The 25,959-nt window shown below is 35.3% G+C and overlaps 3 protein-coding genes and 1 pseudogene across 4 annotated transcripts; 3 read left to right on the top strand and 1 right to left on the bottom strand.

Moving 5' to 3' along the window:
- Positions 1-476: 476 nt before the first annotated feature.
- LOC114749560 (aluminum-activated malate transporter 9-like) lies at positions 477-3,941 on the top strand. Its single transcript, XM_028938062.1, has 6 exons — positions 477-891; positions 1,630-1,767; positions 1,874-2,143; positions 2,244-2,380; positions 2,471-2,617; positions 2,698-3,941. The coding sequence occupies exons 1-6, from the start codon at positions 507-509 to the stop codon at positions 3,388-3,390; spliced, it is 1,770 nt and encodes a 589-aa protein (XP_028793895.1). The 5' UTR covers positions 477-506; the 3' UTR covers positions 3,391-3,941.
- A 2,272-nt stretch (positions 3,942-6,213) lies between these two features.
- LOC114749557 (serine/threonine-protein phosphatase 2A 65 kDa regulatory subunit A beta isoform-like) lies at positions 6,214-12,705 on the top strand. Of its 2 annotated transcripts, none has more exons than XM_028938060.1 (13): positions 6,214-6,265; positions 6,716-7,131; positions 7,811-8,057; positions 8,295-8,407; positions 8,764-8,843; positions 9,064-9,205; positions 9,322-9,402; positions 9,985-10,089; positions 10,209-10,391; positions 11,031-11,123; positions 11,534-11,673; positions 11,739-11,805; positions 12,351-12,705. In XM_028938060.1, exons 2-13 carry the CDS (start codon positions 6,739-6,741, stop codon positions 12,468-12,470), a joined length of 1,764 nt encoding a protein of 587 aa, XP_028793893.1. In that variant the 5' UTR covers positions 6,214-6,265; positions 6,716-6,738; the 3' UTR covers positions 12,471-12,705. The 2 variants fall into 2 exon arrangements, with proteins under 2 accessions (XP_028793893.1, XP_028793892.1); XM_028938059.1 differs by lacking the exon at positions 6,214-6,265 and adding an exon at positions 6,320-6,479.
- A 4,444-nt stretch (positions 12,706-17,149) lies between these two features.
- On the top strand, positions 17,150-21,031 carry LOC114749558 (disease resistance-like protein DSC1; annotated as a pseudogene).
- Positions 21,032-22,395: 1,364 nt separating this feature from the next.
- LOC114749555 (cytochrome P450 CYP736A12-like) lies at positions 22,396-24,599 on the bottom strand. Its single transcript, XM_028938057.1, has 2 exons — positions 23,877-24,599; positions 22,396-23,220 (listed from the first exon to the last, which is right to left on the bottom strand). Exons 1-2 carry the CDS (start codon positions 24,579-24,581, stop codon positions 22,396-22,398), a joined length of 1,530 nt encoding a protein of 509 aa, XP_028793890.1. The 5' UTR covers positions 24,582-24,599.
- Between the last annotated feature and the right edge of the window lie 1,360 nt (positions 24,600-25,959).

The following is a 25,959-nucleotide window of genomic DNA, read 5'->3' as shown; positions in this document are numbered from 1 at the left end:
TAAAATAGATAATTTTAAATTTGAGGACTAAAATCAAAATAATTTATAAAAAGTTATATTAACCTTATAAATTTAATTTTTAATATTATGATAATTGATAATTGATAATTGATACTAATAATAATAACAAGCAATGCTGGCGAGGCATGCCGGTTTTTGGATAACGTGTCAGGTTTTTATTGGCAAGCATGGTGGGCCACGAGCAGATATAAAGACAACTATTTTCGGTCCCCTCTCTGATCCGGAGACACAAAAGCACAGTAGATTCTGCAGATACGATTTCCCGTCCTCACAACCTCCGATCTGATTGGTGGCGGTATTGTTCTTCCCCCCGCTACCTAGAGCACACAAATTATCAGACTGTCCATCATTGCGATGTTGACGTTTCCCTCCCAAAGCTAGAGATACAAAAAAAGTTACTGTCCCAATTGGCTCCTCTGCTCAAATCTGGGCATACAGTTTGCTGATTTTCGTCTCTGTTCTCATCTCAAATTGGTTGGTCAGAGATGACTTCAAAATTTGCAAAACACGGCTCTTTCAGGCACAGTTTCGCTGAGAAGAAGGAGAGGCTGTTGTCTATGAAGGGTGGGTATTCCCAGATTAAAATCAATGTATACGAATCTGATGAAGAGACTCCGACGAGGTGTGGCTGCTCCTACCGAGCTCTCTCCGATGGACTTAGCAGCGGCTGGAAGAGAGTACGCGGCGTTGCTGTTAAGGCCTGGGAGATGGGCCATTCTGATCCCAGGAAGGTTATCTTCGCTGCCAAAATGGGTCTTGCTTTGATGCTTATTTCCCTCTTAATTTTCTTGAAAGAGCCCTTCAGGGGAATGAGTCGCTATTCCGTCTGGGCCATACTAACTGTCGTGGTTGTCTTTGAATTCAGTATAGGTACGCTTGTTTTTAAAATCTTCCCGAATCTGGGGCTTCTGTTTTGTTTTTTTAAACTTCTTTTTGAGATCCTATTAAAGTTGTCTCCATTTTTCTCCGCTTGCCTGGCGCAAATCCCGGGAATTTGCCCTTTCGCTTGGTTACTGCATAAGGCTTGTCCTTTCACTCACCTAATGGCATGTTTATTGACTAGTAAGTACAGTGGGGGCTGTGTGGGGGCTTTAGTCAAGTCTCCTTCCGTGGGAACATGTCTGAGTTTGAAGAAAGTCAATTAATTGTTAATAATGACTTGAACTGGGAAATTGGGGATGGGAAATGTCGTGTATTTCTTCGTATTGGATGTTTAATAAAATAGTTGACCAAGTGGACTTCAAGTCAACAACTTTTGCCACCAACTTTACTAGTTCCATAATCCTGCCAGCTAATGCCTCTTCTTTTTGATAAATCCACGGGTAAATCATCTTGTGCTGCATGCTCCAAAGCCACTTTAGTTTCAGTTGTCTTTACTTTTGTTCATGTATTCGACTTGACGAAACTGGTTTAATTATATCAATGTTACTGGTATTAATTATATCCATATTTTCCTGTAATGACTTGGTCTTTAATCATGTTTCATTATTTTACCATAGAATAAATTTTTTGAGTACCTGTGGTGAATTTTATCTTTTTCATGCTCTTCTTGTAGTCAACCCAGGCTCATGTATCAACCTTATAGTTAATTAAAATGAAATTCTACAGGGGCAACTCTTAGCAAAGGGTTTAACAGAGGACTGGGGACTTTGTCAGCTGGGGGACTAGCTTGGGGAACGGCAGCGTTATCAGCATTAGCTGGACCATGGGAAGAATTTATAATTATCGTCAGCATCTTCACTGCAGGTCTTGATTTTGCTCACTGGGTTCCTATTTTGTTGGTTTATTCTCTTTTTTTCCTTGATCTCTTTGGCTTATGCGGAGTTTTCTGACAAGTGCTATGCGTTGTTAGGGTTTTGTGCCACCTATGCAAAACAATACCCAACATTGAAACCTTATGAATATGGATTCCGTGTGTTCTTGATCACATACTGTTTCATCACTGTATCTGGATATCACACTGGGGAATTTATCCAAACAGCTATAAGTAGATTTTTGCTCATTGCCCTTGGCGCTGGTGTTTCAATGGGGGTAAATATGTGCATATATCCAATCTGGGCTGGTGAGGATCTGCATAATCTGGTGGCCAAAAATTTTTTTGGTGTTGCAACATCTTTGGAAGGTTGTCTACAACATTTTCCTTATTATCACGCTGACAGCGTATAGATTTATTTCTCAGCATCATTGCCTTGATTGAATAACTTTGTTGAACTTATTTTCAGGAGTTGTGAAGAACTACCTTAATTGTATTGAATATAAGAGGGTTCCTTCAAAAATTCTGACCTACCAGGCAGCTGATGACCCGGTTTATAGTGGTTACAGATCAGCTGTTGAATCTACCAGCCAAGAGGATGCATTGGTAGCATCAATGTCATTTTTCTACTCATTTTAACAATAAATAGTTATATCAATTCTCTTCTGACTCACTGTTGCGTGCATGCTGTTGAAGGTGGGTTTTGCTGTATGGGAGCCACCTCATGGTCATTACAAGATGTTTAGATATCCATGGAAGAATTATGTGAAAGTTAGTGGAGCACTAAGGCATTGCGCATTTATGGTTATGGCTATGCATGGATGTATACTTTCTGAAATACAGGTACTTCTTTTGTATATAAATTTTTTCGGTGGATTATCTAATGGAGTGTATATGTATTAAATTTTCATCTTGATATGTAGGCTCCAGCTGAGAAAAGACAAGTTTTCCGTAGTGAGCTTCAGAGGGTGGGCAGTGAAGGCGCCAAGGTGTTGCATGAACTTGGAAACAAAGTTAAAAAGATGGAGAAACTAGGTCAGGTAGACATTTTGTATGAAGTACATGAGGCGGCAGAAGAATTGCAAATGAAGATTGACAAAAAATCCTACCTTCTCGTAAATTCAGAGCGCTGGGAAATTGGAAACCGGCCAAGAGAAGAGGCTGAACCCCGAGACCTCTTGGATGTGGATGAAGAAAGGAAGTTTCTGGAGTACAAGTCTCTCAGTGAAGCTGTCCTTGATCTCAGATCAGTTCAAGTTTCAGAAAGTTGGGATGGCCACATTGCTCCTAATGGTAACTCTGCTGTGCCTCCTGCAGTTGTTGCCACGGAAACCATGTTCAAGAAGCAGATATCTTGGCCTCCTCCTATATCCTTTAAAAAAGATGCAGTGACCGAAGAGGAAGGATCAAACACCTATGAAAGTGCTAGTTCACTGACTCTAGCCACTTTTACTTCCCTTCTGATTGAATTTGTTGCAAGGCTCCAGAACCTTGTCGATTCATTTGACGAATTGAGTGAGAAAGCAAACTTTAAGGACCCGCTCGAGCAGCAAATACCTGTTGCATCTTCTGGTTTTTGGTCCCGATTGTGCAATTGCATGAGATTTAAAGACTGAGATAGAAGCTTTGACAACCCAATAATCCTTCCTTACAGCCCCCTAAATGTGGGACCCTGAAAAAATGGGATACGATATTTGGTTACGAGCAATGTATCCCACATTAAAGAAATGTTCTATGATCCGATCCCTAGGTGTCTGCATTTTGTTTACTCGGTTCAAAGCCTCAAAATCAAATGACCAGAGTGAATCTGTAGCCAAAGGTAAAATCGGGAGAACATATGGGAGTCCAATGATATATGCTCTGCTGAGGCCATCAGAGCTTGTTCTCAATCTTAGCTCGGTTTAGGATTGAACTATTTTTCTTAGCTATGCCAGGCCAATTCACAGCTGCTGTTAAATGAGATAGTTAGCTGCCTCATGCTCATCGCTGTAGCTGTAAAATGGGTAATCACCTAATGGTAGGTGACTATATATTTTTGTCAGTTTTGGCAACTAACTATGGAGAGTTAAACCACTTGTGAAGTCGGAATCTGATAAGAACTTGTTTTAAACTTCATTGTCATTCGTAGATCGTAGATGAATGGTACCATTTCTTATTATTCCTGCCACTGAATATGTTGCGGTATCACCACATGGCACTGCATGTCTGGATTTTGCTTGTCAGCTTGAGCTGAGGGGGGATCACTCCATTATTTATTTCATGAAATTTACGTATCTTGTACGTTGGCTTAATATATTGTCCTCTGAATGTCGTTGTCTTTTAGTTTAGCTGCATGGGCTTGAGTAATCTAGGATTTTGTATGGAATGACTTATAAATAGCTTGACAATAATTTACGAGATAAATATGTGAAAGAAATTTTGTCTCAGTTTATATAAAAGTATTTATAAGCATTTATTCATCACATATCCGAATAGGCCCTAAATTGTTATCAAGCATGATTTCACAAACACTTCAAGGTTAATCAGGTATGAACTCGATAACATTCTAACCTCTAGTCATTTATACATAAAAAGATTGTATAATGAAAATTTGGGGGATTATAAACATCAATATGTGCATTGCAAGAAACATCACATGGAATGTAGGTACCTCATGCTCCCTTCAATTATTGTTATGTAACATTTTTTTTATTACTCACCGGAATAAAGGTAAGATTGTTGTTAAGTCGGTATATGTGAACAAGGTTTACAACACTTCGCCTATACTGAAATCATGCTGTAATGAGGAGAAGTCAAATGAGAAAGAAAGCATTTAATATTGAAAATGAACACTATTGAAAAACTATAATAAATACTTCTAGAGCCTTATAATAAAAGCCAAGTATCCTTTTCAAAAGGTTTTCTAAAAAGTTAAAAGCTACAGAGGACTGAAGGCAGTACTTGAATTAATGCAGGTCCCGCTGTGGGGTCAAACTAAGTACTAGCCTCTAGGATTAAGCCACTTGAATGCCTCAACCCAACATTAATTTTTTTTTTTGGTGAATAATTTTTCCCCAACTCAACTTTTATGCCTTTCGACCTTCCGCATTCACGGTGCCAACCATAAATAAGGTAACACTATTTAGGGAGACGAGGGCCATGGTATTTCCTCTCTATTTATTTATCTTCATTTGGATTTTTTTTTGGTCTTCTAGTAGATGTCTTGTTCTTTCAAGCCAAAAAAAAAAGAGTAGATGTCTTGTTCCAAATTCAAGATATAATTATAACTTGTTCTCAATAACACTCTTATTAAATACTCTTTCAATCTTATTTACAAGAAAAAAATTTTTATTAAAGTACTATTTATGAGGAATGTACTTGAGCTGTTCTTATGAATTTAGCTATTTACCTCTTATTAAATGTTGGTAGATGTTATTAAAATAAGGCAAAGTATAAGTATTTAATTAGGATAAAGCTGAAAACTTATTAAATTTTAAGAAGATTAATGAGTTTTAAGGTTTTTTTTCGTTATGATAAAATATGCTAAAAGTGATCTATAAATAAATCATAAGAAAAGATAATATTAATAGAAATATCTAAGATTTAAAACAGCAGGATACTAAATAATACTATGGGAGAATGTGGTACATAGATTGTTCTTTCTCCTTGATATACATATTATTTTATGAGAACAAGTAAATAGCGATGGGTGAAGTATTTTTTAATCTCTCTTGTATATGATCACCCAACCTTTGAAAAACATGTTTTTGCAAAATTTTCCTTGAAGAATCAGACTTTTAGGTCCCATTTGATGCAAAACATTGAAAACAAAAAGTAAAGACTGAGACTCAGAAAATTTATTAAAAGAACATTCAGCATGAGAGATTGTTTATTATATGGGATTAGATAAACCCATGTATATTGGATTGAGAGATACTATGGAAGAAGGTGGTATTCGCAATTCGCTTCTATGATTTTATCTAATCCCATAAAATAAATAATTATTCATACTAAATACTTTTTTAATTATTTTTCTCAGTTGCAATTTAAGTTTTTATTATTCATTTTTAATGTTTTGTATCAAACAGAAGCTTAGTGTTTTAGGATTTCTAATTGAATTCACCTAATCACTGAAATGCAAAGACTCTGGTTAATCCTTCGGCAGAAATTTCAGTTGAAGGAGCTGGACGACGCAAACAAAAATGTAAGACAAGAGGTTTGCAGTAACATTGGCAGAAAAAGGGGCTGGTGGCAAACTGCTTTATTGCAAAGGACAAAATTGCAAAGACCCTGAATAATAGGCCTAAAGCAGTGGGGGTTCGTTTGTACGGTCGTACAGGGGAATGAGGCCATACGAGGAGGCAGTTTGGTAAAAAATAAACAAAATAAAATGAGAAATTCTCCATAAATAATTTTCTCTCCTTCCCCCAACAACTGATCCGCGGTATTTTCATTTGTAACCACCGTCTCTTATTAGATCCAGTTCCCAGTTCCAGCAAACAAGCCCATCAGGTGCAACACTAAAACCGTTCTCTTTCTCTCGCTTTTTAAGCTTACCATTGGACTAGTTCTTCCTCTGCTTCCTCTGTTTCTCTCATTGGTGTCACATAATTTGGTTTTCCGTCTTTTCTTTCGTTTTCCTGGTAAACGGGAGTTTCTTTACGTTGCCTGTTCTCGTTTGATTATAATATTCGCTGGATTGGTGGCTATTGCTTGCGATCAAGAGGTAGATTAATGATTTCGGAACCCCTTGCTGTTTATGAGAAATGATTTTTTCTTGCAAGCATTTGATTGCTAAGAATTTAAAGAAGAAATGTGAAGAAAAAAATTGCATCTTTCTGAGGGAGGTGAACGATCAATTAATAGCAAGCCAAGTGATTACTTCACACTTCGTAAAATGAATCATTACTTTTCATGAGTGAGCATTAAATGAACTGTTTAATAATCTTCTTTTGTTTGCAGTTTTAAGGATATTAGGAGACAAGATGGCTACAATAGAAGAACCTCTGTATCCCGTAGCGGTTTTAATTGATGAGCTGAAGAGCGATGATATCCAGCGTAGGCTAAACTCGATCCGCAAACTTTCCACAGTTGCACGTGTACTTGGGGAGGAAAGGACCAGGAAGGAATTGATTCCCTTTCTCAGTGAGAGCAATGACGATGATGATGAGGTGCTTCTAGCGATGGCAGAGGAGTTGGGGGCTTTTATCCCTTATGTTGGAGGCGTAGAACATGCCAATGTGCTACTGCCTCCATTAGAAGCTCTCTGCTCGGTTGAGGAAACTTGCGTGAGGGACAAAGCAGTGGAGTCACTATGTAGAATTGGAGCTCGAATGAGAGAAAAAGACTTGGTCGAGTACTTTAATCCTCTGGTTAAGGTACAAGGTTGCACTACCTCTTTCTGCTTCTTCTTCTTCTTCTTCTCAATTAATTTTTACTGAAAAGAACTTATTGACAAGAAGAGGTAACAGTACAAAGTTGGTCAATAATCTACTTATTGACAAGAAGGCACAATATTACAAAGTTGGTCAATAATTTTTGAATGATTGTTCTTTTTTTAATTTCTTAGCTTGGATTGCCTAGGAAATGCATCAGCTCTCTATTGGTGCTTAAAAACCAAGTAATGCGGGCCACAACTCCTGGTGCCATATTGATTTAGGTTGGAGGACCTGACTCAAGGGACCAGTGGTGAAAGATTACGTTAAGTTTCATTCATGGTATCTTTGCCTGGGTTGTCATACTTTGAGGCTAGTCACACTCTTATGGGTTTATATTGAATACTACATTCTAATTTCTCAAAAATATATATGCTGATGAGCTGTTGATTTCTTTGCTTATATCTAATTTCTCAAGTGTTGGTAGAACACATAAAGTGCCACAAACTATAGGCTTCAGGTTCAGAGTGTATATTTACTTCTATATTATTGTTTGATGTTACTACCATATGTGCGTCGATTGTCTTCCTTTTCAAAATTTTCATCTTCCTTGTTGATATAATGTACCTGACTGTAGTTAGAGTGAAAGTGCACTAACCATTCACTTGGATCCAACATGTAGAGGCTGGCTGCTGGTGAGTGGTTCACAGCGCGAGTTTCCTCATGTGGTTTGTTTCATATGGCTTACCCTAGTGCACCGGAGGCCTTAAAAACGGAGCTGAGAACTATGTACGGTCAGCTGTGTCAAGATGATATGCCAATGGTTAGGAGATCTGCTGCAACAAACCTGGGAAAATTTGCTGCCACTGTTGAAGTTACTCATTTGAAAACCAATATCATGCCCATGTTTGAGGATCTAACACAAGATGGTATGTCAAATTTATGTACTATTTCTAGCTTTAACTGTGATAGATAAGAGGGGAAGGGGGGCTGAAAATAGGAAATATGAAAAGAATATGCAGTTCTACATATGCTGTGTTAGTCAACCTAGCACGGGATAAATGAAAAGTTGAGTTTGTCATGCTTATGCATGTGCAGAATCTGTTATTATTTTTGAACATGCACCGCTGGATGAGATTTAAATTGATGATTTCTTTTTCTTTCAGAACAAGATTCTGTTCGGTTACTTGCTGTTGAAGGCTGTTCAGCTCTTGGGAAATTGGTGGACCCTCAAGATTGTGTGACACTTATCCTTCCTATCACTGTTAATTTCTCCCAGGTATATTGAGCATTTACATATATTTTGAAGTTGTGGATTCTCTGGTTTGGTTTTCCAAGAAAGAAGCCACTTCACCCTCCCCTGGTCTCATTTGGAAATTCATGAGGATGGAAATATTTTTTACTAGTGAGAGTGATTTTCAGGGTGAGCAAAAAGTCAAGTAGTCATAAATAACAGTTAAAGTGTGGGATGCTGGTCTGTATAGGTTCTGTGATTTCTGTTTTTTCTTTATATTTAGTCAGTTGTCATGTTCCAAGCTCATACTCCCACCAGCTTTCCACTTTGAGAATTTTTTCCTGGTTATTCTCAATAATGAGATAATCATGGAGATGGATTAAATGGAATTTTTTCACCAGGATAAGTCATGGCGCGTTCGTTACATGGTTGCTAATCAACTATATGAGCTCTGTGAAGCTGTTGGTCCTGAGCCCACCAGGTAGCCTTTCCTAACTGTTAAATGATTTTATTGTTTTCGATTTGTGCGCTTTCTTTTTTTTGCCTTCTGCTGCTATCTGACAATCTGTTTGGGAAATGATGATATTTTTAGATATGCATTCTTCAATCAGCCAAAAAAAAAAAAAACTGGGATTTATGAAAGAATGTATGTAAATTGTGACAAATCTAATTTGACCGTATGTGATGATGGTAATTCTTAGGTCAGACTTGCTTCCTGCGTATGTTCGGCTACTGCGTGATCATGAGGCTGAAGTACGTATTGCTGCTGCTGGAAAAGTTACAAAGTTTTCTCGCATGTTAAATCCAGAACTAGCCATCCAGCATATTCTACCATGTGTGAAGGTAAACATTCCTAAAGAAATCTTTAAATGTGTAGAAGTTATATGTTGACATTTTGTAGATTTGGTCTGTTATGATGTCTAAATATATTTACAACTGATCAAGTTTTCCTGCCATAGGAGTTATCAACTGATTCATCTCAACATGTTCGCTCTGCATTGGCTTCAGTTATAATGGGAATGGCTCCAGTATTAGGGAAGGTAGGGATCTCTCTCTAGTTTCCAACATTAAGTAAACTATTAGGAGCTTTATACATTGTTCTTAAATATTTTGTGTAGGGGAAAAGCTAGCATAAGGCTATTTTAACTTCTAAGGATCCGCAATCGAACATATATATTTAGTCTTTCCAGGAATGGTGATGACATTGATGTATATGCGAGATGGTTCAGTAGGTTCATCTTGGAATGGATCAACTTTAAGACTTTATATATTTTAGCATCATATGAAATATATTACTCAGTGAAATAGATGTACTAGGCAGTTTACTTGAATCAAGATGGGAGTATGAATTTTGAAGCACGTCGGCTATCTCTATTGTAAACGAAACAGAAAAACAAAGAAAGATTGACAAGGTTGAGCTTACTTGAATCAAGATGCTAGTCCAATGTGAATTCTGTTGTACTTGGATAGATTATATATATATTTGATGTCTCATTTAGTTACTATGCTCATGTATTGATTGTTCCTATGTCATTGCCTATTTTCTTTTGCTTTACCTCATGGAACAATTCCCTTCATTTGTATGTCTTTTTACATTTACTTTATTCCTGGGCGGGTTGCAGGATGCAACAATTGAGCAGCTTCTGCCAATTTTCCTTTCACTTTTGAAAGATGAGTTTCCTGATGTCAGGCTGAACATTATCAGCAAGCTCGACCAAGTAAATCAGGTTTGCAGCTTCAAACGTGAATATCTCTAAATTGGTGATTTAAGTTGAAAACTTTTACTTTTTGTTTTTTTAGTTATTGATCTCCTCTATTAAGCTTTGTAAGTTCCATGTTGATGCAGGTAATTGGCATTGATCTATTATCTCAGTCTTTATTACCAGCTATTGTTGAGCTAGCCGAGGATCGTCACTGGAGAGTTCGACTCGCAATCATAGAATATATACCTTTATTGGCAAGTCAGTTGGGTGTAGATTTTTTTGATGACAAGCTTGGAGCACTTTGCATGCAATGGCTAAAGGACAAGGTTTACAAGACATTTAAATTAAGTTCTACATTCAAATCCATGGTGCTTTCATTTTTGAAATGCATATTATTGACCTTAACAAATGACTGAAAGACTTGCTTCGTGCTAATGCTGGTAATTGTAATCTATAGCCTTCACTGCTTTAAACTGTTAAGCTTCTGTGCTTTCTTTATCATCTTTTACTATTTATTAATTCTTAGTGGATTGGCTTCTTTTTAATGTGTGCCTATATAGTTTTAATGCATTAGCAGTGTGAGTTAACTTCTTTTGCAGCAAATTTTTTTAAAAAAAAAGGGTTTTCTGTAATGCATGTGTGTGCATTTTTTTAATAAAAATTTTAGACTAGATAGCTAAAACAAGGATTGTTCTTCGAATCAAATGATAGTCATTTATAGTTTACAAGATGCATTTTGTGTTGTTTGCATTTTGTTGGTGTAGTCTGCAAAGGAATTGAATTTGAAAAGGAACCTGATTTTGAAGATCTAAAGCAAGTTATGTGTTTGATGAAAGGTTTATAAAATTTTCCATTTGCCAAAATTTCAGTCTTATTTTCTTGTCAGGAAGCTGACAATTTGGTGGATTTTTTAATTTAGGGTCAATGAATTATGCTGACTTCTTCAGCTTTTTTCATTGTTTTAGGTCTACTCAATTCGTGATGCGGCTGCTAATAACGTGAAACGCTTGGCAGAAGAATTTGGACCAGATTGGGCAATGCAGCATATAATTCCTCAGGTTCATTCTGTGTTTCTGCTTTTTTTTTTTATTACTTGATTAATGTTTTTCTGTTTTCCCTTCTGTTACTTGATTTATTGATATGCATTAAGATGATGTTGACAAAATTCTGCCATCTGATTTATGAAATAAGCCCCCTTTAGTACAGTCAACGTTTTATTTCACCCTGCACTCCGCTGGTTTGGTGTTGTTTTGCTTGTGACAAAGTTCTTTCTAGGAAACTGATGTCTTAAAATTTTCTTCATGTTTAGTGAACACTAACGCCCTGTTTATTTGATTCCACCCTCACTTTCACTTCCTCTCTCCCCTTCTTACGTACCAAATGGGGCCTATGGTTTCTTAAAGATACTATAAATGGTTAGGTTGAACATATTTGGCCTGGTATTCATCCAATAACGATTTTGTTGCAGGTTTTGGAGATGATAAACGATCCAAACTATCTTTATCGAATGACCGTTCTTCATGCAATCTCTCTGTTAGCTCCTGTTCTGGGCTCAGAGATTGCTTCTTCAAAACTGCTCCCTGTAGTCATAGACGCATCAAAAGACAGGTAATATTGATGAGCCCTCAACCTCATGTCTTCATCAGAATCATTGCTGATAGTTGGTCTTGCAGGGTGCCCAACATCAAATTCAATGTAGCTAAAGTTCTTCAGTCCATCATTCCAGTTGTAGCTCAGTCTGTAAGTAGCTGTGATTTAAGCCTTTTCATCTATAATGTACTTCAAACTTAAATTTTGAATATGCAATTGCAACATGCTACTGATCAAAACTATAATAACTTGGAAATTATTCCAACGTAAATTTGGTGATATTAAGAAATTTATTGCGGATTGAATTCCTTTCTTGCTAACAAGATCAGACTTGTGACTTGCTGAATTGGCTAAACTTATAATAAACTAGGCAGGTAGAAGCTAATTTAAATATTGGATAAATGTATCGTGGACAACACTTATTTTTGCATATAGGTATAGCTGATGCCAAATCTTTAATTATCAATCTTTCACAAGTTATTGTAGATAGTATCAATCAGTGGTGTTTATGCCTACCGCTACTGATTCCTATTCCTTAGACTCCACTTCCTTTTCTTTTGGATACGAGCCCCATTCTTTTTACCTACTCTCCCCAACCCGTTTAATTCATTTTTTCATTCATGCTTTTTAACATATGGAAGTGATGCATGTTTATTTTAATTTCTCATATTCCAAATACCATTCAAACAATGAAGGTGGTTGAGAAGACTATCCGTCCCTGTTTGGCTGAACTCAGTGAGGATCCTGATGTTGATGTTAGGTTCTTTGCCACCCAAGCACTACAATCTAACCATCAAGTCGGAAACCCCAGCTAGATCAATCTGATTATTGTTATTAGTTCTTTCCCCTTGTTATCTTCCCTGTTTCCTTTGTTATTGAAATCAAGAAAACTTGCATATTTTTCTGTAGCTCACATTATTGCTGCTGAGGCTCTGTTTTAATCATTTCCCCCTTGAAATTTATAGCAGTTTCTTCTTTGTAGCACTGTAAAGTTGTCCAGAAGTGGATGGATTTTGATGTATACATTAAAATGTCAGAGTATATATAAAAATCTAAGCATCAAAATAAGATGAGCATGTTTTGTACGTACATGCCAGATTCACCATGATGTGTCATTGGCTGCAATAATCGAATAATCGATTCAGTTTCCTGGATGTTTTTTTTTGGGGCTCTTTTTCTTAGGCCAACCAGTTTTTCCTGAGTCATATGATAGCTTTGTAGGTCAGTTATAAGAGCCTTACTTGTAAATCAATTTGTAAAATTTGAAGAATGAATATAAAAAATTACGTAAATTTAGTTGCAAGTCTATGAGGTTGACTTGTAAATCTAAGAAATTGATTTATAAATATTCAACTGCTTATATTTTAAGAAGTTGGCTCGTAAATTTTAGAAATTTATTTATACATCTAAAAAATAAGTGTAAATATTAAAATATTCACATTTTAATAGAAATATTTAAAGAAAGATATCTTCTTTAACAGACTGTTCACTGGTCAATGCTAGCCAGCCAGTAGTCAACAGCCAGTGTCTCTGATGGTAATCGGGTGTGTGGTTAATTTCCCTGATGTATGTGTTATTATACATGCAAATTTGAGGATGGCAAAGAAAATAAAACGGTAAGAAATTTGAGAATATTTTAACAGATTTGTTTATATTTATTTATAATGAGTCTGTTGTTTAAAAGTGATGTATAATCTTTTGTTCATTTCCAAAACCCGACAATTTTTGGATCTCCTCCCTTCTAGCCGCCCCACCCAAAAAAAAAAACACTCCCACTGTCGGTGCGATTTGTCAGTTTCACAGATGAACTCATGAAATAACGTATTTAAAAAATCTTCATCATTTGACAGATTGTAATCTCTTTTATCTTAATAGTCGTTCTAAATATAAGACTTATTTTATAACGTAAACTATGTTATAAAATAAATTTTATATTTATAACCAGATGGATATCATTTTGTAAGTAAAACCCGAAACTATGCCACGTGTCGTGGATGAAACATGGAAGTAAATAACGGTTAGATTTTGGCGAAGAGGAGGGAGCCATAACAGAGGGGCGAAAGGGAGAGGAACTTGTTTCCTCTAAATATTCTTGGGCAACATTCAATGTGTTCCCTCCCAATTCAAAATCATAAGGTCAATTCAAAAACATGAAAGAAATACTTAGGTACTCTCAGAGTACCAGCTCATCCATACTCTAGTCAATAAGAATGCACCAATTCAGATAATTGTAAACATACGTGGCTGCCAACTATTTCTTAATTATTTTGGTTTTAAAAATTAAAAATGGCAAATTCCTCAGCTATCCTTCCTTCCTTCTTTCTCTCCATCCCTTCTCTCTGCCTTTCCCAGGCCGCCGTGGAAGCACCACGCATAACCTTAATCTCAGGCTGCTTCTCTCCTCTTTTTTCCTAACTCTCTGCCTTCTTCTTTTGTTCCATCATAGATTTCCTCACTTTCTCCATATATTGACTGCCTTTGTTCAAGAACACCATTGAAGCGCGTCCTCAATCTCTCCCCATTTTATTTCCAAATGCTGAAGACTGCGGTAGATCGACAAAATTGCACCAGAGAATGAAGCACTGTCAAAACCTATGACTTCGTCGCTCTTTGTTTTCTTCTCAAATGTTGATGGCGATGGTTAAGATGTTAACAATGGCACATGAAAAGAATGCTCTTCTTCTTCTTTTCTCATTCTTACTCTTCTACTAATATGGCATCCTCCATCACCCTCAATTTTATTTCGTGCATTTCCTTTTGATGGATCTGGGTAGATGTTGTAGTTTTAACAGTTATTAAAAAAAAAAACACTGAAAGGTAGAAGCTAATAACACAGGGACCTTTCTGCTTGATTTGAAAAAGAATGGAGATTTACATGAGAACAAAAAAGAGTCTCATTTTTTAGAAGGTGATGGAGGTTGGGCAGCGTTTCAATGGCAGCAAACCAAACCGAAGGATTTGCTGGCTACCTAATCATTTTTCAGTTTTTAAAAGAACAAATAATAAAAATAGTGGGCTGACACATAAATTTAAAATTATCTGACTTGGTGTATTCTTATTGGCTAGAACATAGATGAGCTGGTACTCTAAGAGTACCTAAGTATTTCTCCAATTTGAACATAGCTTCTATTGAAGCATTGACTCTAACTAAGAAGGAGCATTTGAAAAATTATCTTCGATAAATATAAATTACATCAGATAGATTTTGATCCATAATTAGACATATAATTAATTAATGTATACCAACACGTTTTCAGATAATTTAAGACATTGGCATTAGGATAACTGATTTTGTCAGCAAGATGAAAAAAATTTATCATGTACTAACATGGATAGCTACCTCAATGATCTCAATCATCTATTTTCTTGACAATATATATATGTATATATATATGACTAATGGTAGCACTATTTATCATTCGAGTATATATATTTTTTAATTAAAATGACAGTTACTAATGCTTTGCGATTACAAAGCGGAAATAAAAGATAATGTTTACTTCCAGAAAAACTTATATCCCCTCCTGTCCAATATACAAGCTTCACTTTTGAAAGTGTCTGGTCTAAAATATAAGTTTTATTTATGAGTTTGTTTGAACATTTATTGCTTTTTTTTTCCTTATTTTGTCCTTAGTTGACCATAATTAATATTCCTTCTCTCTCATTAATATTATTCACATATATTCTTTTTCATTATTTTTTTATTCATTATCTCTCTTATTTGCTCTCTTAATAAATAAGAGCAAATTTAGAAAAAAATAAATAAATTTCTGACCCATTTATTATTTTTAACTAATTTTAACTGCTAATTCGTTAAACATAATTCAGTTATTGACTATACTACTACCTTGGGTTTTTAATATAAAAACTAGTTAGAAATTAAATTTGGTCTTAAATATAAGACTTTAATCAACTTTATCTTCCAAATTTGTAATTCATTTTCTAAAGTATTCTTATTAATTACACATGTTAAAGAATTTTCATTCAAGGGCAGCCATGATTAAAATGAGTATTTTAAAAAAAATTAACTCATATTTATTATAAATAACTAACTTAACTAATTTTTTGAATCTATTTAAATAAGTTAAATAGCTTTACAAACGATAGGTAGCATTAGATTACAAAAACATTGACTTATCCAAATATATTTTACAAAAGGCTAGATACAATTATTACGTGTTGTACCGTTTTGAATAATAAATAAATAAATAATATAAATATTTTCTTGGCATGTTCAGTTTATGCTATTAGTTTCAAAGGAGAATTGAAATAAAATCCCAATAAAAAATAATTACAAAACAAGTTTTAAAGGTTGTTATTTTTTATTTTAAAACTTGTAATTATAAGTTACTTAGATTATTATTAAGATTTTTTGATAATTATTTTTTTATTTGAGACTTTATTATAATTTTCCCCAGTTTCAAGAGTCTAAACCAATATGAACACAGAACGTGCTCCCAAAATTATATTGGCATATACTCCTCTCGAGTCTTATGGTAGTTTTAAGATAGAACTAGAAGCTTTTTCTCAATCTTATTTATAAGTTATTTTATTAAATTTTTAGTACAGATGTATTATTTTATCTTTTATTTATTATAATACAGGTAATTATTTTTTTGAAAAGTAAATATATTAAATAAGAATAAATCTAAAAAATTATTATATTTTAAAGAAGAGTTAATGTAATTTAAAGTTTTTTTTTACCTATATAAAATATGTTAAAAGTGCTTTATAAATAAGGCTAAAAGAATATATTGCACTGCACCAGTATTTGAGTTCTCCCACAGCTCAAAAATTGTTGTTGACCACCAAATCATATATTTCGGTCCTTAATATAAAAATTAGTTCACTAATTTGAGTAAATTAAAAAAATAAGTTAAATTAATTATTTGTAATAAATATACACTGTCTTTTTTAATATACTCTTACTAATTATACATATTAGCCAGAACTATTATTTTATAAAACCTTTAATATTTGAACTACTACAAAAGACTACTTTGAAAAAAAAAAGAAAGACAAAGTAGATTGAGATTTTATATTTAAGATCAAATTAAATGTCAAATTAATTTTTATATAAGTAGTTTTTTTTTTCCTTCTCTAATTAAAAAACCCACTTTACAGTAAACTTTGACTCTCCAGCAAGTACTTTTTCATGCACTCGAGTCCAATCGGATGATGCTGACTCTGCACATGTTGATGGCTCATAGCCTTGTCGCTCATCTTTTCCATTCAGTATGAAATGAACGAGATGCGTCCGTTCTGAGCAACACCTTTTGAAATTTGATTTCGGTATATGAATTTTAATACATTTCTATAGCAGTATTTACGTGCTGAGATGTAATCCTTGTAGCCAAACCAAACAACAATAATTGAATGTACTGAGACAGGCACAAGCAGATTTCAACTTGGTAGGACCACCTTATACTCATTAGTCTCATCACTTTTTCCCCCAATCACTCTTTCTTTACCAATTCTCTTCTCCTCTTCAAACCCATCCCTTTTTCTGTTTTACTCCAACACCTGTGTTTCTTGTTCTTCCTCATGGCATCTTCTTCTCAGTTTTCTGGTGCCAAGTATGATGTATTTATCAGCTTTAGAGGCTCAGACACACGCCATGGTTTTCTTAGCCATTTGAGAAAGGAATTGCGGCAGAAACAAATTGAAGCCCATGTGGATGACGGACTCGAAAGAGAAGATAAAATGTCACCTGCACTACTTGGAAGAGCCATTAGAGAATCACTTATCTCACTAATCATATTTTCAAAGGATTATGCTTCATCAAAGCGGTGCTTAGACGAGCTAGTGCAGATTATTGAATGTAGGGACAATCAGAACCAGATTGTAATTCCTGTTTTCTATAACACAGATCCCTCAGATGTGAGGCATCAAAAAGGTTCTTATGGAGATTCTTTAGCCAAACATGATGAGTATTATAAGGAAAAGGCGCCAATTTGGAGATCATCTCTGAATAAAGCTCCTAACTTATCTGGGTTTCACTATTCATCAAACCATGCGTGAGTTCTTTTTCCCCTCTACACTTTTCTTGATTAAATAGAGATATCATTTTACTTTCATAATCTTTTTATTTTCCTGTGAGTATAGGGATGAGGCTGAGCTCATAGAAGATATTGCCAAATGTTTGTCAACAAGGTTGAATCTTATGTACCAAAGTGACTTTACAGATCTTGTTGGAATTCATGAAAGAATTGCAGAATTAGAATCACTGATGAACCAAGGATCAGAAGATGTTCGTGTCATTGGAATTTGGGGTATGGGCGGTATCGGTAAGACAACTATTGCCGCTGTAATATTTAACCGATTTTGTTCTGAATTTGAAGGACATTGTTTTTTAGCCAATGTGAGAGAAGAATCAAAGAATCATGGAATCATTTGTTTGAAGAATAAAATGTTCTCTAAACTACTCAAGGAAAATGATTTACATATCGGTACACCAAATGGAATACCCCCTTATGTCAAGAGAAGGCTTCTTCGAAAAAGGGTTCTTGTTGTTCTTGATGACATTAGTGATTCGGATCAACTAGAGAATTTAGTGGGAGCACTTAACTGCTTTGGACTTGGGAGTAGAATCATTATAACAACTAGAGATAAGCAAGTGCTAGCTAAAAATGTTGATAAAATATACGAAGTTAAGCCTTTGATTCGTGATGATGCTGTTCGACGTTTTATGTTGAATGCCTTTGAGAATAATGATGTGGAAATGGGGTGGATTGAATTGTCAAGGAAGTTTATTAGTTATGCTAAAGGCATTCCGTTGGCTCTGAAAGTCTTAGGTTCCTTCCTTTATGGTAAAAGCAGGCAAGAATGGGAAAGCCAACTTGAGAAGCTCAGCAAAATGCCAAATGCAAAAATTCAAGATGTGATGAGACTGAGTTATGATGATCTAGATAGAGAAGAGAAGAACATTTTCTTATATATTGCATGTTTTCTCAAAGGATATGAATCACAACAGATAATTGTTTTGCTTAATTCTTGCGGTTTCTCAACCATTATTGGGTTAAGGGTCCTTCGAGACAAAGCTCTTATAACTGAAGTATCAAACTCCAGAAAATCAATAATATCTATGCATGATTTGATCCAAGAGATGGGTCGGGAAATTGTTCGTGAAGAATCGATTGACAATCCTGGAAAACGTAGTCGATTATGGGATGCTAATGATATTTATCAAGTATTAGCACATAACACGGTGAGAGTTGTGACTGTAAAATTATGTATTTACATTCGTTCGTTATTTAATACCTTTTTTTTTTTGGGTTTCTTCCCTTTACTTGCCACTTTTGGTTTCCAGGGCACTAAAGCCATTCAAAGCATTACTCTGAATGTAGCAAAAATTGGAGGGCTCTGATTAATTCCTCAAGTCTTTTCTAAGATGACAGAGCTAAAGTTTCTCAAGTTTTCCCAACATGATTTTCATGAACAAATCCTCCACCTTCCTCAAGGACTTGAATCTTTGCCAAATGAACTGAGATTTTTTGAGTGGGTTTGTTATCCTTTACCGTCCTTGCCTTCCTCATTCTGTCCCAGAAGTCTTGTTGAACTTAAAATGACTTGGAGTCGAGTGGTAAAGCTCTGGGATGGGGTTTTGGTACGTATCAATCTTTGTTTTTTTTTTCCCTCGTCTTTGTCTCTTGTGAAAATAAAAGCTCGAGCAATAAAAAATCTCTCATAAATGGTGCAGGATCTTGTGAATTTAAAGAAAATTGACCTCAGTAACTCCAAGCATCTGTTGGAACTCCCAGATTTTTCGATGGCGAAAAACCTTGAAGAATTAGAACTCTCCGGCTGCAAGAGCTTGCGTAAAGTTCATCCTTCTATCTTGACCATCCACAAACTAGTGAAACTAAACCTATCATACTGTAAATCACTCACCATCCTTAGAGGTGATGTCCATTTAAGATCCCTCAGTAATCTTTCTCTTAGCGAATGCTCAAGGCTCAAGCAATTCTCAGTGACATCAGAGAATATGAAGAACTTAAGTTTGACAGGCACATCTATCAATGAATTGCCTTCGTCCGTGAGGCTTTTAAACAAACTTGAAACATTATACTTAGATCACTGTAAGAATCTTAAGAATCTACCAAACAAGTTTTCTAACCTCAGTTCTCTTAGAGAACTTCGGATCATTGGTTGCATGCAGCTTGATGCATCGAATCTACACTTGTTACTTGAAGGCTCAAGGTTCCTAGAAACACTGTTGTTGCAAGATTGTCGTAATTTATTTGAACTTCCAGACAATATTAGATTCTTATCCTCGTTGCAGCATCTATCACTACATGAATCAGATATTGTGAAGTTGCCTGCAAGCATCAAGCATCTCCAACAACTTGAAAAGCTTACCTTGAGTAATTGCAGGAACCTTCATTCTGTGCCTGAGCTTCCACCATCCATTAAAGAACTATATACCACTAATTGCACTTCCCTGAAGAGAGTGATGATTTCTTCCATGGCTGCTGATCAACTGAGAGAAAAAATAAGAGTGGGTTCTAGATTTCAGAATTGTGTAAACTTGGATGAACATTCACTTAGAGCTGTAGCAATGCATTCTCATGTCAACATGAAGAGATTGGCATATGAACATTTATCAAATCTAGGACAAGGTAACATCCTAGGTGGTCCAATTGATGTTATTTATCCAGGAAGCAACGTTCCAGAGTGGTTCGTGAACAGGACAAGGCAGTCTTCAGTAACTGTGGACTTAACTTCTGCTCCGCCGCCTTCCGTGTCTCTGGGTTTCATCTTTTGTGTGGTTGTTTCTAGGTTTCCATCAAACGACAAGAACTTTGTTGGGTGTGATTGCTACTTGGAAATAAATGGTGAAAGGGACATGAACATGGGTGCATGGACGAGCATAAATACTTGTGAATTTATGTCTGATCATGTATGTATATGGTACGATGAACGATGTTGTCTGAAAACAAGTGAAAGCATGGAAGCTGATGAAAGCAATAATCTGAAGATATGGTTCGAGTTCTTTGCTCAGACTGGGAATACGTGGGAGAAGAGAAGGGATATTGCGGTTAAACAGTGCGGAGTTTGCCCCATTTATGACTCAGAATATCACAACTTCATTGAAGAACTGGAGTTGAGGCCGCAACTGGGATGGTTTGATGAGAATGAAGATGAGGAAGAAGCAATCCATTTTGCACAGAAATCCAATCAACACATGTTTCCACCTCTTCCAACTAAGACTAACTGGAAGACATCGACACACGGCTTGAAAGATCTCATCAACCTATGACTACTTCAAAGGTATCAAACTCTACCTGGGAAATGGTCATCTGAGGTTTACGTACTTTTACTGATGTTGCCCAATGTATAAATCAAACATATGTAGCGTATTCAAAAATATGGAAATCAAATACAATACTATGAAAAATGCATAAGCTTTGACATCTTGGGTAGGGAAAATGAAATTGGCAAAACCAATACCATTACTCTGTTTGAACCAAAACTAATAAAGAAAACATAATTATATTAAAGCTGATCAATTAACTGCTTGGCGATAATATTGGACAGGCCAAATTTCTCCCATTAGAAGACGTGTCGATCGAGTGCCTCTTCGTGCCCCTTTATGATTGTTTCAAGCCCTGAATCAAAATTTTCTAGCGTAGTTTCGATTTTATTGGTTACTAAAAATTAATTCGTGTCACTTAAAGTATTATTTATTCAAATTTATTTTGTATCTACATGTTAAAAGCAACCATGTAGTTTAATTCATCACATGCATAACTTTTAGTATTTTTTTTCAAGATGATATGAATTATACATATATTTTGTTTCGTATATACATGCGTGTTGTATATAAAAATGACAAAAATGAATATTGTATATATGGTGTTATTTTTTTGGCTTAATATAATCTTTTGGTCTATCAAATTTGTCCTTATTATAATTTTGGTCTTTTTAGTTTTAAATCTGATCCCTCAAGGCACAAAATGATTCAAGTTTTTATTAAATTATCAGGACTAATGTTTTAAATGAAGAGAAACTTAAGGGGTAAAAATTTATAATTTGAAATTTGAGAAGCCAAAATAGAAATGAAGGTAAACTTAAATGGCCAAATTTGTATTAACTTTTTTTTAAAAAAATAAAATACGAATTTCAAGGACCTTTAACGCCATAGGATGAGAGGAAGGTAGTGTGGGTTACTCACAAGTCTTGCTGCATGGCCCGCGTCTAACGACCTTTCTAATCAGTTTTATTTAAAAATAAATAAAAAAATACAACACGCTATTCAGCACTAGAACTCAATCATTTTCACATACTAAAATTTCAATTCGTTTATCTGCATCAAAACACGAAGTAGTTACAAAATCCGCAGAACGCAAGCGATTTTCTTACAAAAAAATTGCATGAACAATTGCTGAGGCAGAAACAAGAGGGAGCGTATGTAAAACCCACTATGAGCATCAATACAATGCGGTTGTTCTGTTCTTGATCTATTGTTAAGAAAATAATGAATCATTATATATGTAAAAACTATTCAATATATGTGTGTGTGTGGAAGGGAAGACCGAATCATAACACAAATTACATTGTCTTTAATAATATTTAAAGTAAAGAAAATTACATTGACATATGATTGACCACAATAATAGGCAATTATATTACTAACCGAATCATAACACAAATTACATTGTCTTTAATAACATTTAAAGTAAAGAAAATTACATTGACATATGATTAATCACAATAATAGGCAATTATATTTTCATCAGTTCACGCTGTTAGGCAATACGATGGAAGAGCAAGTAAGCGATTAGCTCTTGGAATTAATAGTCCAAATTTCTCAGTCATATCCAACTCATCGGGAGAAACACCATGTGGTAGTTCCCAATTAAAGCAATGCATTAATTGTGCTATAACTAGCTTAACGGTAATTAACCCTAATTGCATGCCAGGGCATCCTCTTCGACCTGAACCAAATGGTATCAGTTGGAAGTCTTTTCCTCGGAGATCTACACTGCTATTCATGAACCTCTCTGGGTAAAACGCTTCCACATCATTCAACCATATCTTAGGATCTCGTCCTATTGCCCACACATTCACAATCACCCGTGACTTGTTGCTTATATAATATCCATTGATAGTTATATCCTTGGTGCTAACTCGAGGGAGCAGCAATGGCGCAACAGGATGTAGTCTCAAAGTCTCTTTGATCACCATGTCCAGATAAGTCAACCTCGGCAAATCAACCTCGTCGACCAAATTGCTTTTTCCTACTAGGTTTTCCAGCTCATGTTGGAGTTTCTTCATTACCCTTGGATTCTTCAGCAATTCTGAGAAGACCCAGAGATTGACAGTGACAGAAGTGTCCATTGAAGCAGCAATCAAATCCAAAAGTATGGCCTTGATATTGTTTCGATCTTTGACAAGGTTTTGTTCGTCATCATGAGAATCCTGTGGGCATGAGAGTAATATGTCCATGATGTCCTTGTGTTCCCTTTTCTGCAGAACTGCTTGTGCCTCTTCATGCTCTTTGATGATTGTTTCTAACATCTCATCAATTTCCTTGCTATTCTTCTCTAAGCGTTTTGTAAAACCCTAAATCAACAATGCTTGGTCACCCATAATGAATTCTTTGTAAGATTATATTACTATTTCTTTTGCAAGGCATTATTGATCTAATCTACTTATTTTTTTGTCAAGCTCGCAAGTTATATTACTAAATTTTTTATGTGAATGTACTTTTTTTTTCTTCATTTATTTTTGTGTACGCCGTAGACTATATTTTAAGGATAACATTAAAATGTTATTAAATCTTAAAATAGAGTTAATATGATTTAATTAAAATTTTTCTTGATTCCAGTTAAACCCACAAAATTTGTATGTAATGCTCTGTATTTTTATGAGAACTACTACCTCCGGTCCTAATTATAAGAGCTAGTTAACTAATTTGAGGAAATTAAGGAAAGAAGTTAAGTTAGTTATTTGTAATAAATAAGTGTTATTTTTCCTAAAATATCCTTGCTAATCAAGTGTATTGGTTAGAATTACCATTGTTAAAAAGACTACTTTGGAAAAAAAAATATAAATATGAGAGATAAAATAGATTGAGATCTTATATTTAGGACCAAAATAAAAGTCACACAAAGTCTTATATTAATGACTAAAGGTAGTAATTTATTATTTAGAGATTTTGTGAAAAAATTATTTTGTAGGTATGATTAGTTTTAAAAACTGGGATAAAAAAAAGGTACCTGAATATCAAATGGGCGCAAGAAAGGCAAGAAGTCTGCAATATTGAAAGCTCCCACCAAGCTGAGCGTCTCTTGAACTATTCCCTTCACATCGAACCTATCGTCTCTCTTGCGCCCCAGCATCATTCTATATGTCATGTCCTCTATCACCTCCCCTACCTTCTCACTTACATCCACCACCTCATGCGCCGCCGCCGATATCTTTATTGACTCCACTGCCTCCTCCAACTCCTCCCTTCTTATAGGACGAAACATCTCCACTTTCGATGCAGTCAAAAGCTGCAAAGTACAGAGCTTTCTCATGTAGCGCCAGTAAGGGCCATATTCGGAGAAAACCATCCCCTTGGAGCCATAGCACAGGAACTCCGACGCTTGAGTCTTTGGTCGGCTCGCAAAAACGACGTCGTGTGTCTTGAGGAAAAGCTCGGCAGCTTCAGGCGAAGAGACGACAACGGCAGGCACCTGTCCCAGTTGGAGGGACATGATGGGACCGTATTGTTTTGCCAGAGAGTGAAGGGAACGGTGGGGGAGGGTGCGCAAGAGGTGGAGGTGGCCGATCAGCGGCCATGCCGGTGGACCTGGCGGTTGTTTCCGGCCATCCCTGGCTGGTTTGAGGTGAGAGAGTAGGAGCAGAAGTGATAGGGTGAAGAAGAGAAATGCTGCAAAAAAGAGAAATAGAGGGGAAGGTAACAATGGAGGCAACATGTTTAGAGTTTAGAAAAGTGTTTGTGTCAGAAAGAGAAAGAAATTGATTAAAAAAGGCGATGAGGTGGGACTGTATATATAACATTTCGCGAAGAGACATTGAGAGTCGCGGTGGGCGTCTGTACGTAGTTGTGAGTTGTGGTGGTCGGAGAAGAGAAGAAACAAAAACACATGCGTTTAGCATATTTTTTGTAGCTTACTTTTGCTATTTTTTCTGGTTCCGTATTAATTCTGCCACTGCCCATTTTAATATGCTCGATGTCGTGTCTATTCCTGCCAAAAGTTTATAACAAAGCTGCTCTACTTTGGGATCTTATAAATCCAAATCATGATTTGGAGAATAATTTTTTTAAAAAATAATTTTAAGAATAGATTTTGTGAAAAAAAATAATTTTGATAAAGTGAGAGTATTTGGATAGTTGATATCAAAAGCATTTTTAAGTACAAATTACCAAAAAGTACATAAGGAAATTGCAAATAAAGACCCCTAAATATGTAAAATTATAATTTGGAACCCTAAATTTGAAAAACAGCAAATAAGGACCCTATCTCACTTTTATAAATATGAAATGTGGGTGAAATGTCTGAAATGCCCCTCAACCAAATTGTAATTTGGTCTACTGAAGTTGTCATTTGCTAAAGTGAACTTGTCGTTTCTCATAGTCAACTCGTCATTTCACATACCCTCAGTCAAGTTGTAATTTGGTATACTGAAGTTATTATTCGCTAAAGTGAATTTCTCATTTCTCATAGTCAACTTGTCATTTGGCTGAGGGGTATTTCAGACATTTCACTAACAATTTATATTTGCAAAAGTGGGACTGGATCCTTATTTGTTATTTTTCAAATTCAGGATCCCAAATTACAATTTTACATATTTAGGGGCGTTTATTTGTAATTTTTCCAAGTATATAAGTTAATATGATAATTACATAAGAGATAAATTTTAATTTATATTTTCATTTGAACAAAAACAGGTCTTCAGTCATCATATCATCCCTAATCATTATGCTATAGAATAATTACAGCTCTTTAGTTGTCACAAGTTAATCAACCCAAACCAGCTAAAATAACAAATGTCATAGTTATCCAAATAAGCCATCGAATCCCAATATTATTATCATTTTTCTTTCCTTCATATATATATTTGTATGCTACACATGGATTTCAAAACAAACACGCAAATAAAAGGCCACAAAAATAACCTTCTTTTTTGGGATTGACCATCCCAGACCTTAGATTGACAAATAACAGGTCAAAAAGCAAATCCTCTGTCTCTAATAACATGCAAATCATGAGTTTTTTTGGTAGCAAAATAATTTCTAATTTTTTGTCATAGCCAAACAAGTTGAAGAAAAACAGGTCCTTTGTCTCCAAA

This window comes from Neltuma alba, unplaced genomic scaffold (assembly GCF_004799145.2).
Source record: "Neltuma alba isolate B1F8T4 unplaced genomic scaffold, ASM479914v2 tig00006098_pilon, whole genome shotgun sequence".
NCBI classification, from domain to species: domain Eukaryota; kingdom Viridiplantae; phylum Streptophyta; class Magnoliopsida; order Fabales; family Fabaceae; genus Neltuma; species Neltuma alba.
The sequence above is the reverse complement of the archived record's forward strand: the minus strand, read 5'-3'. Positions and strand labels throughout refer to the sequence as shown.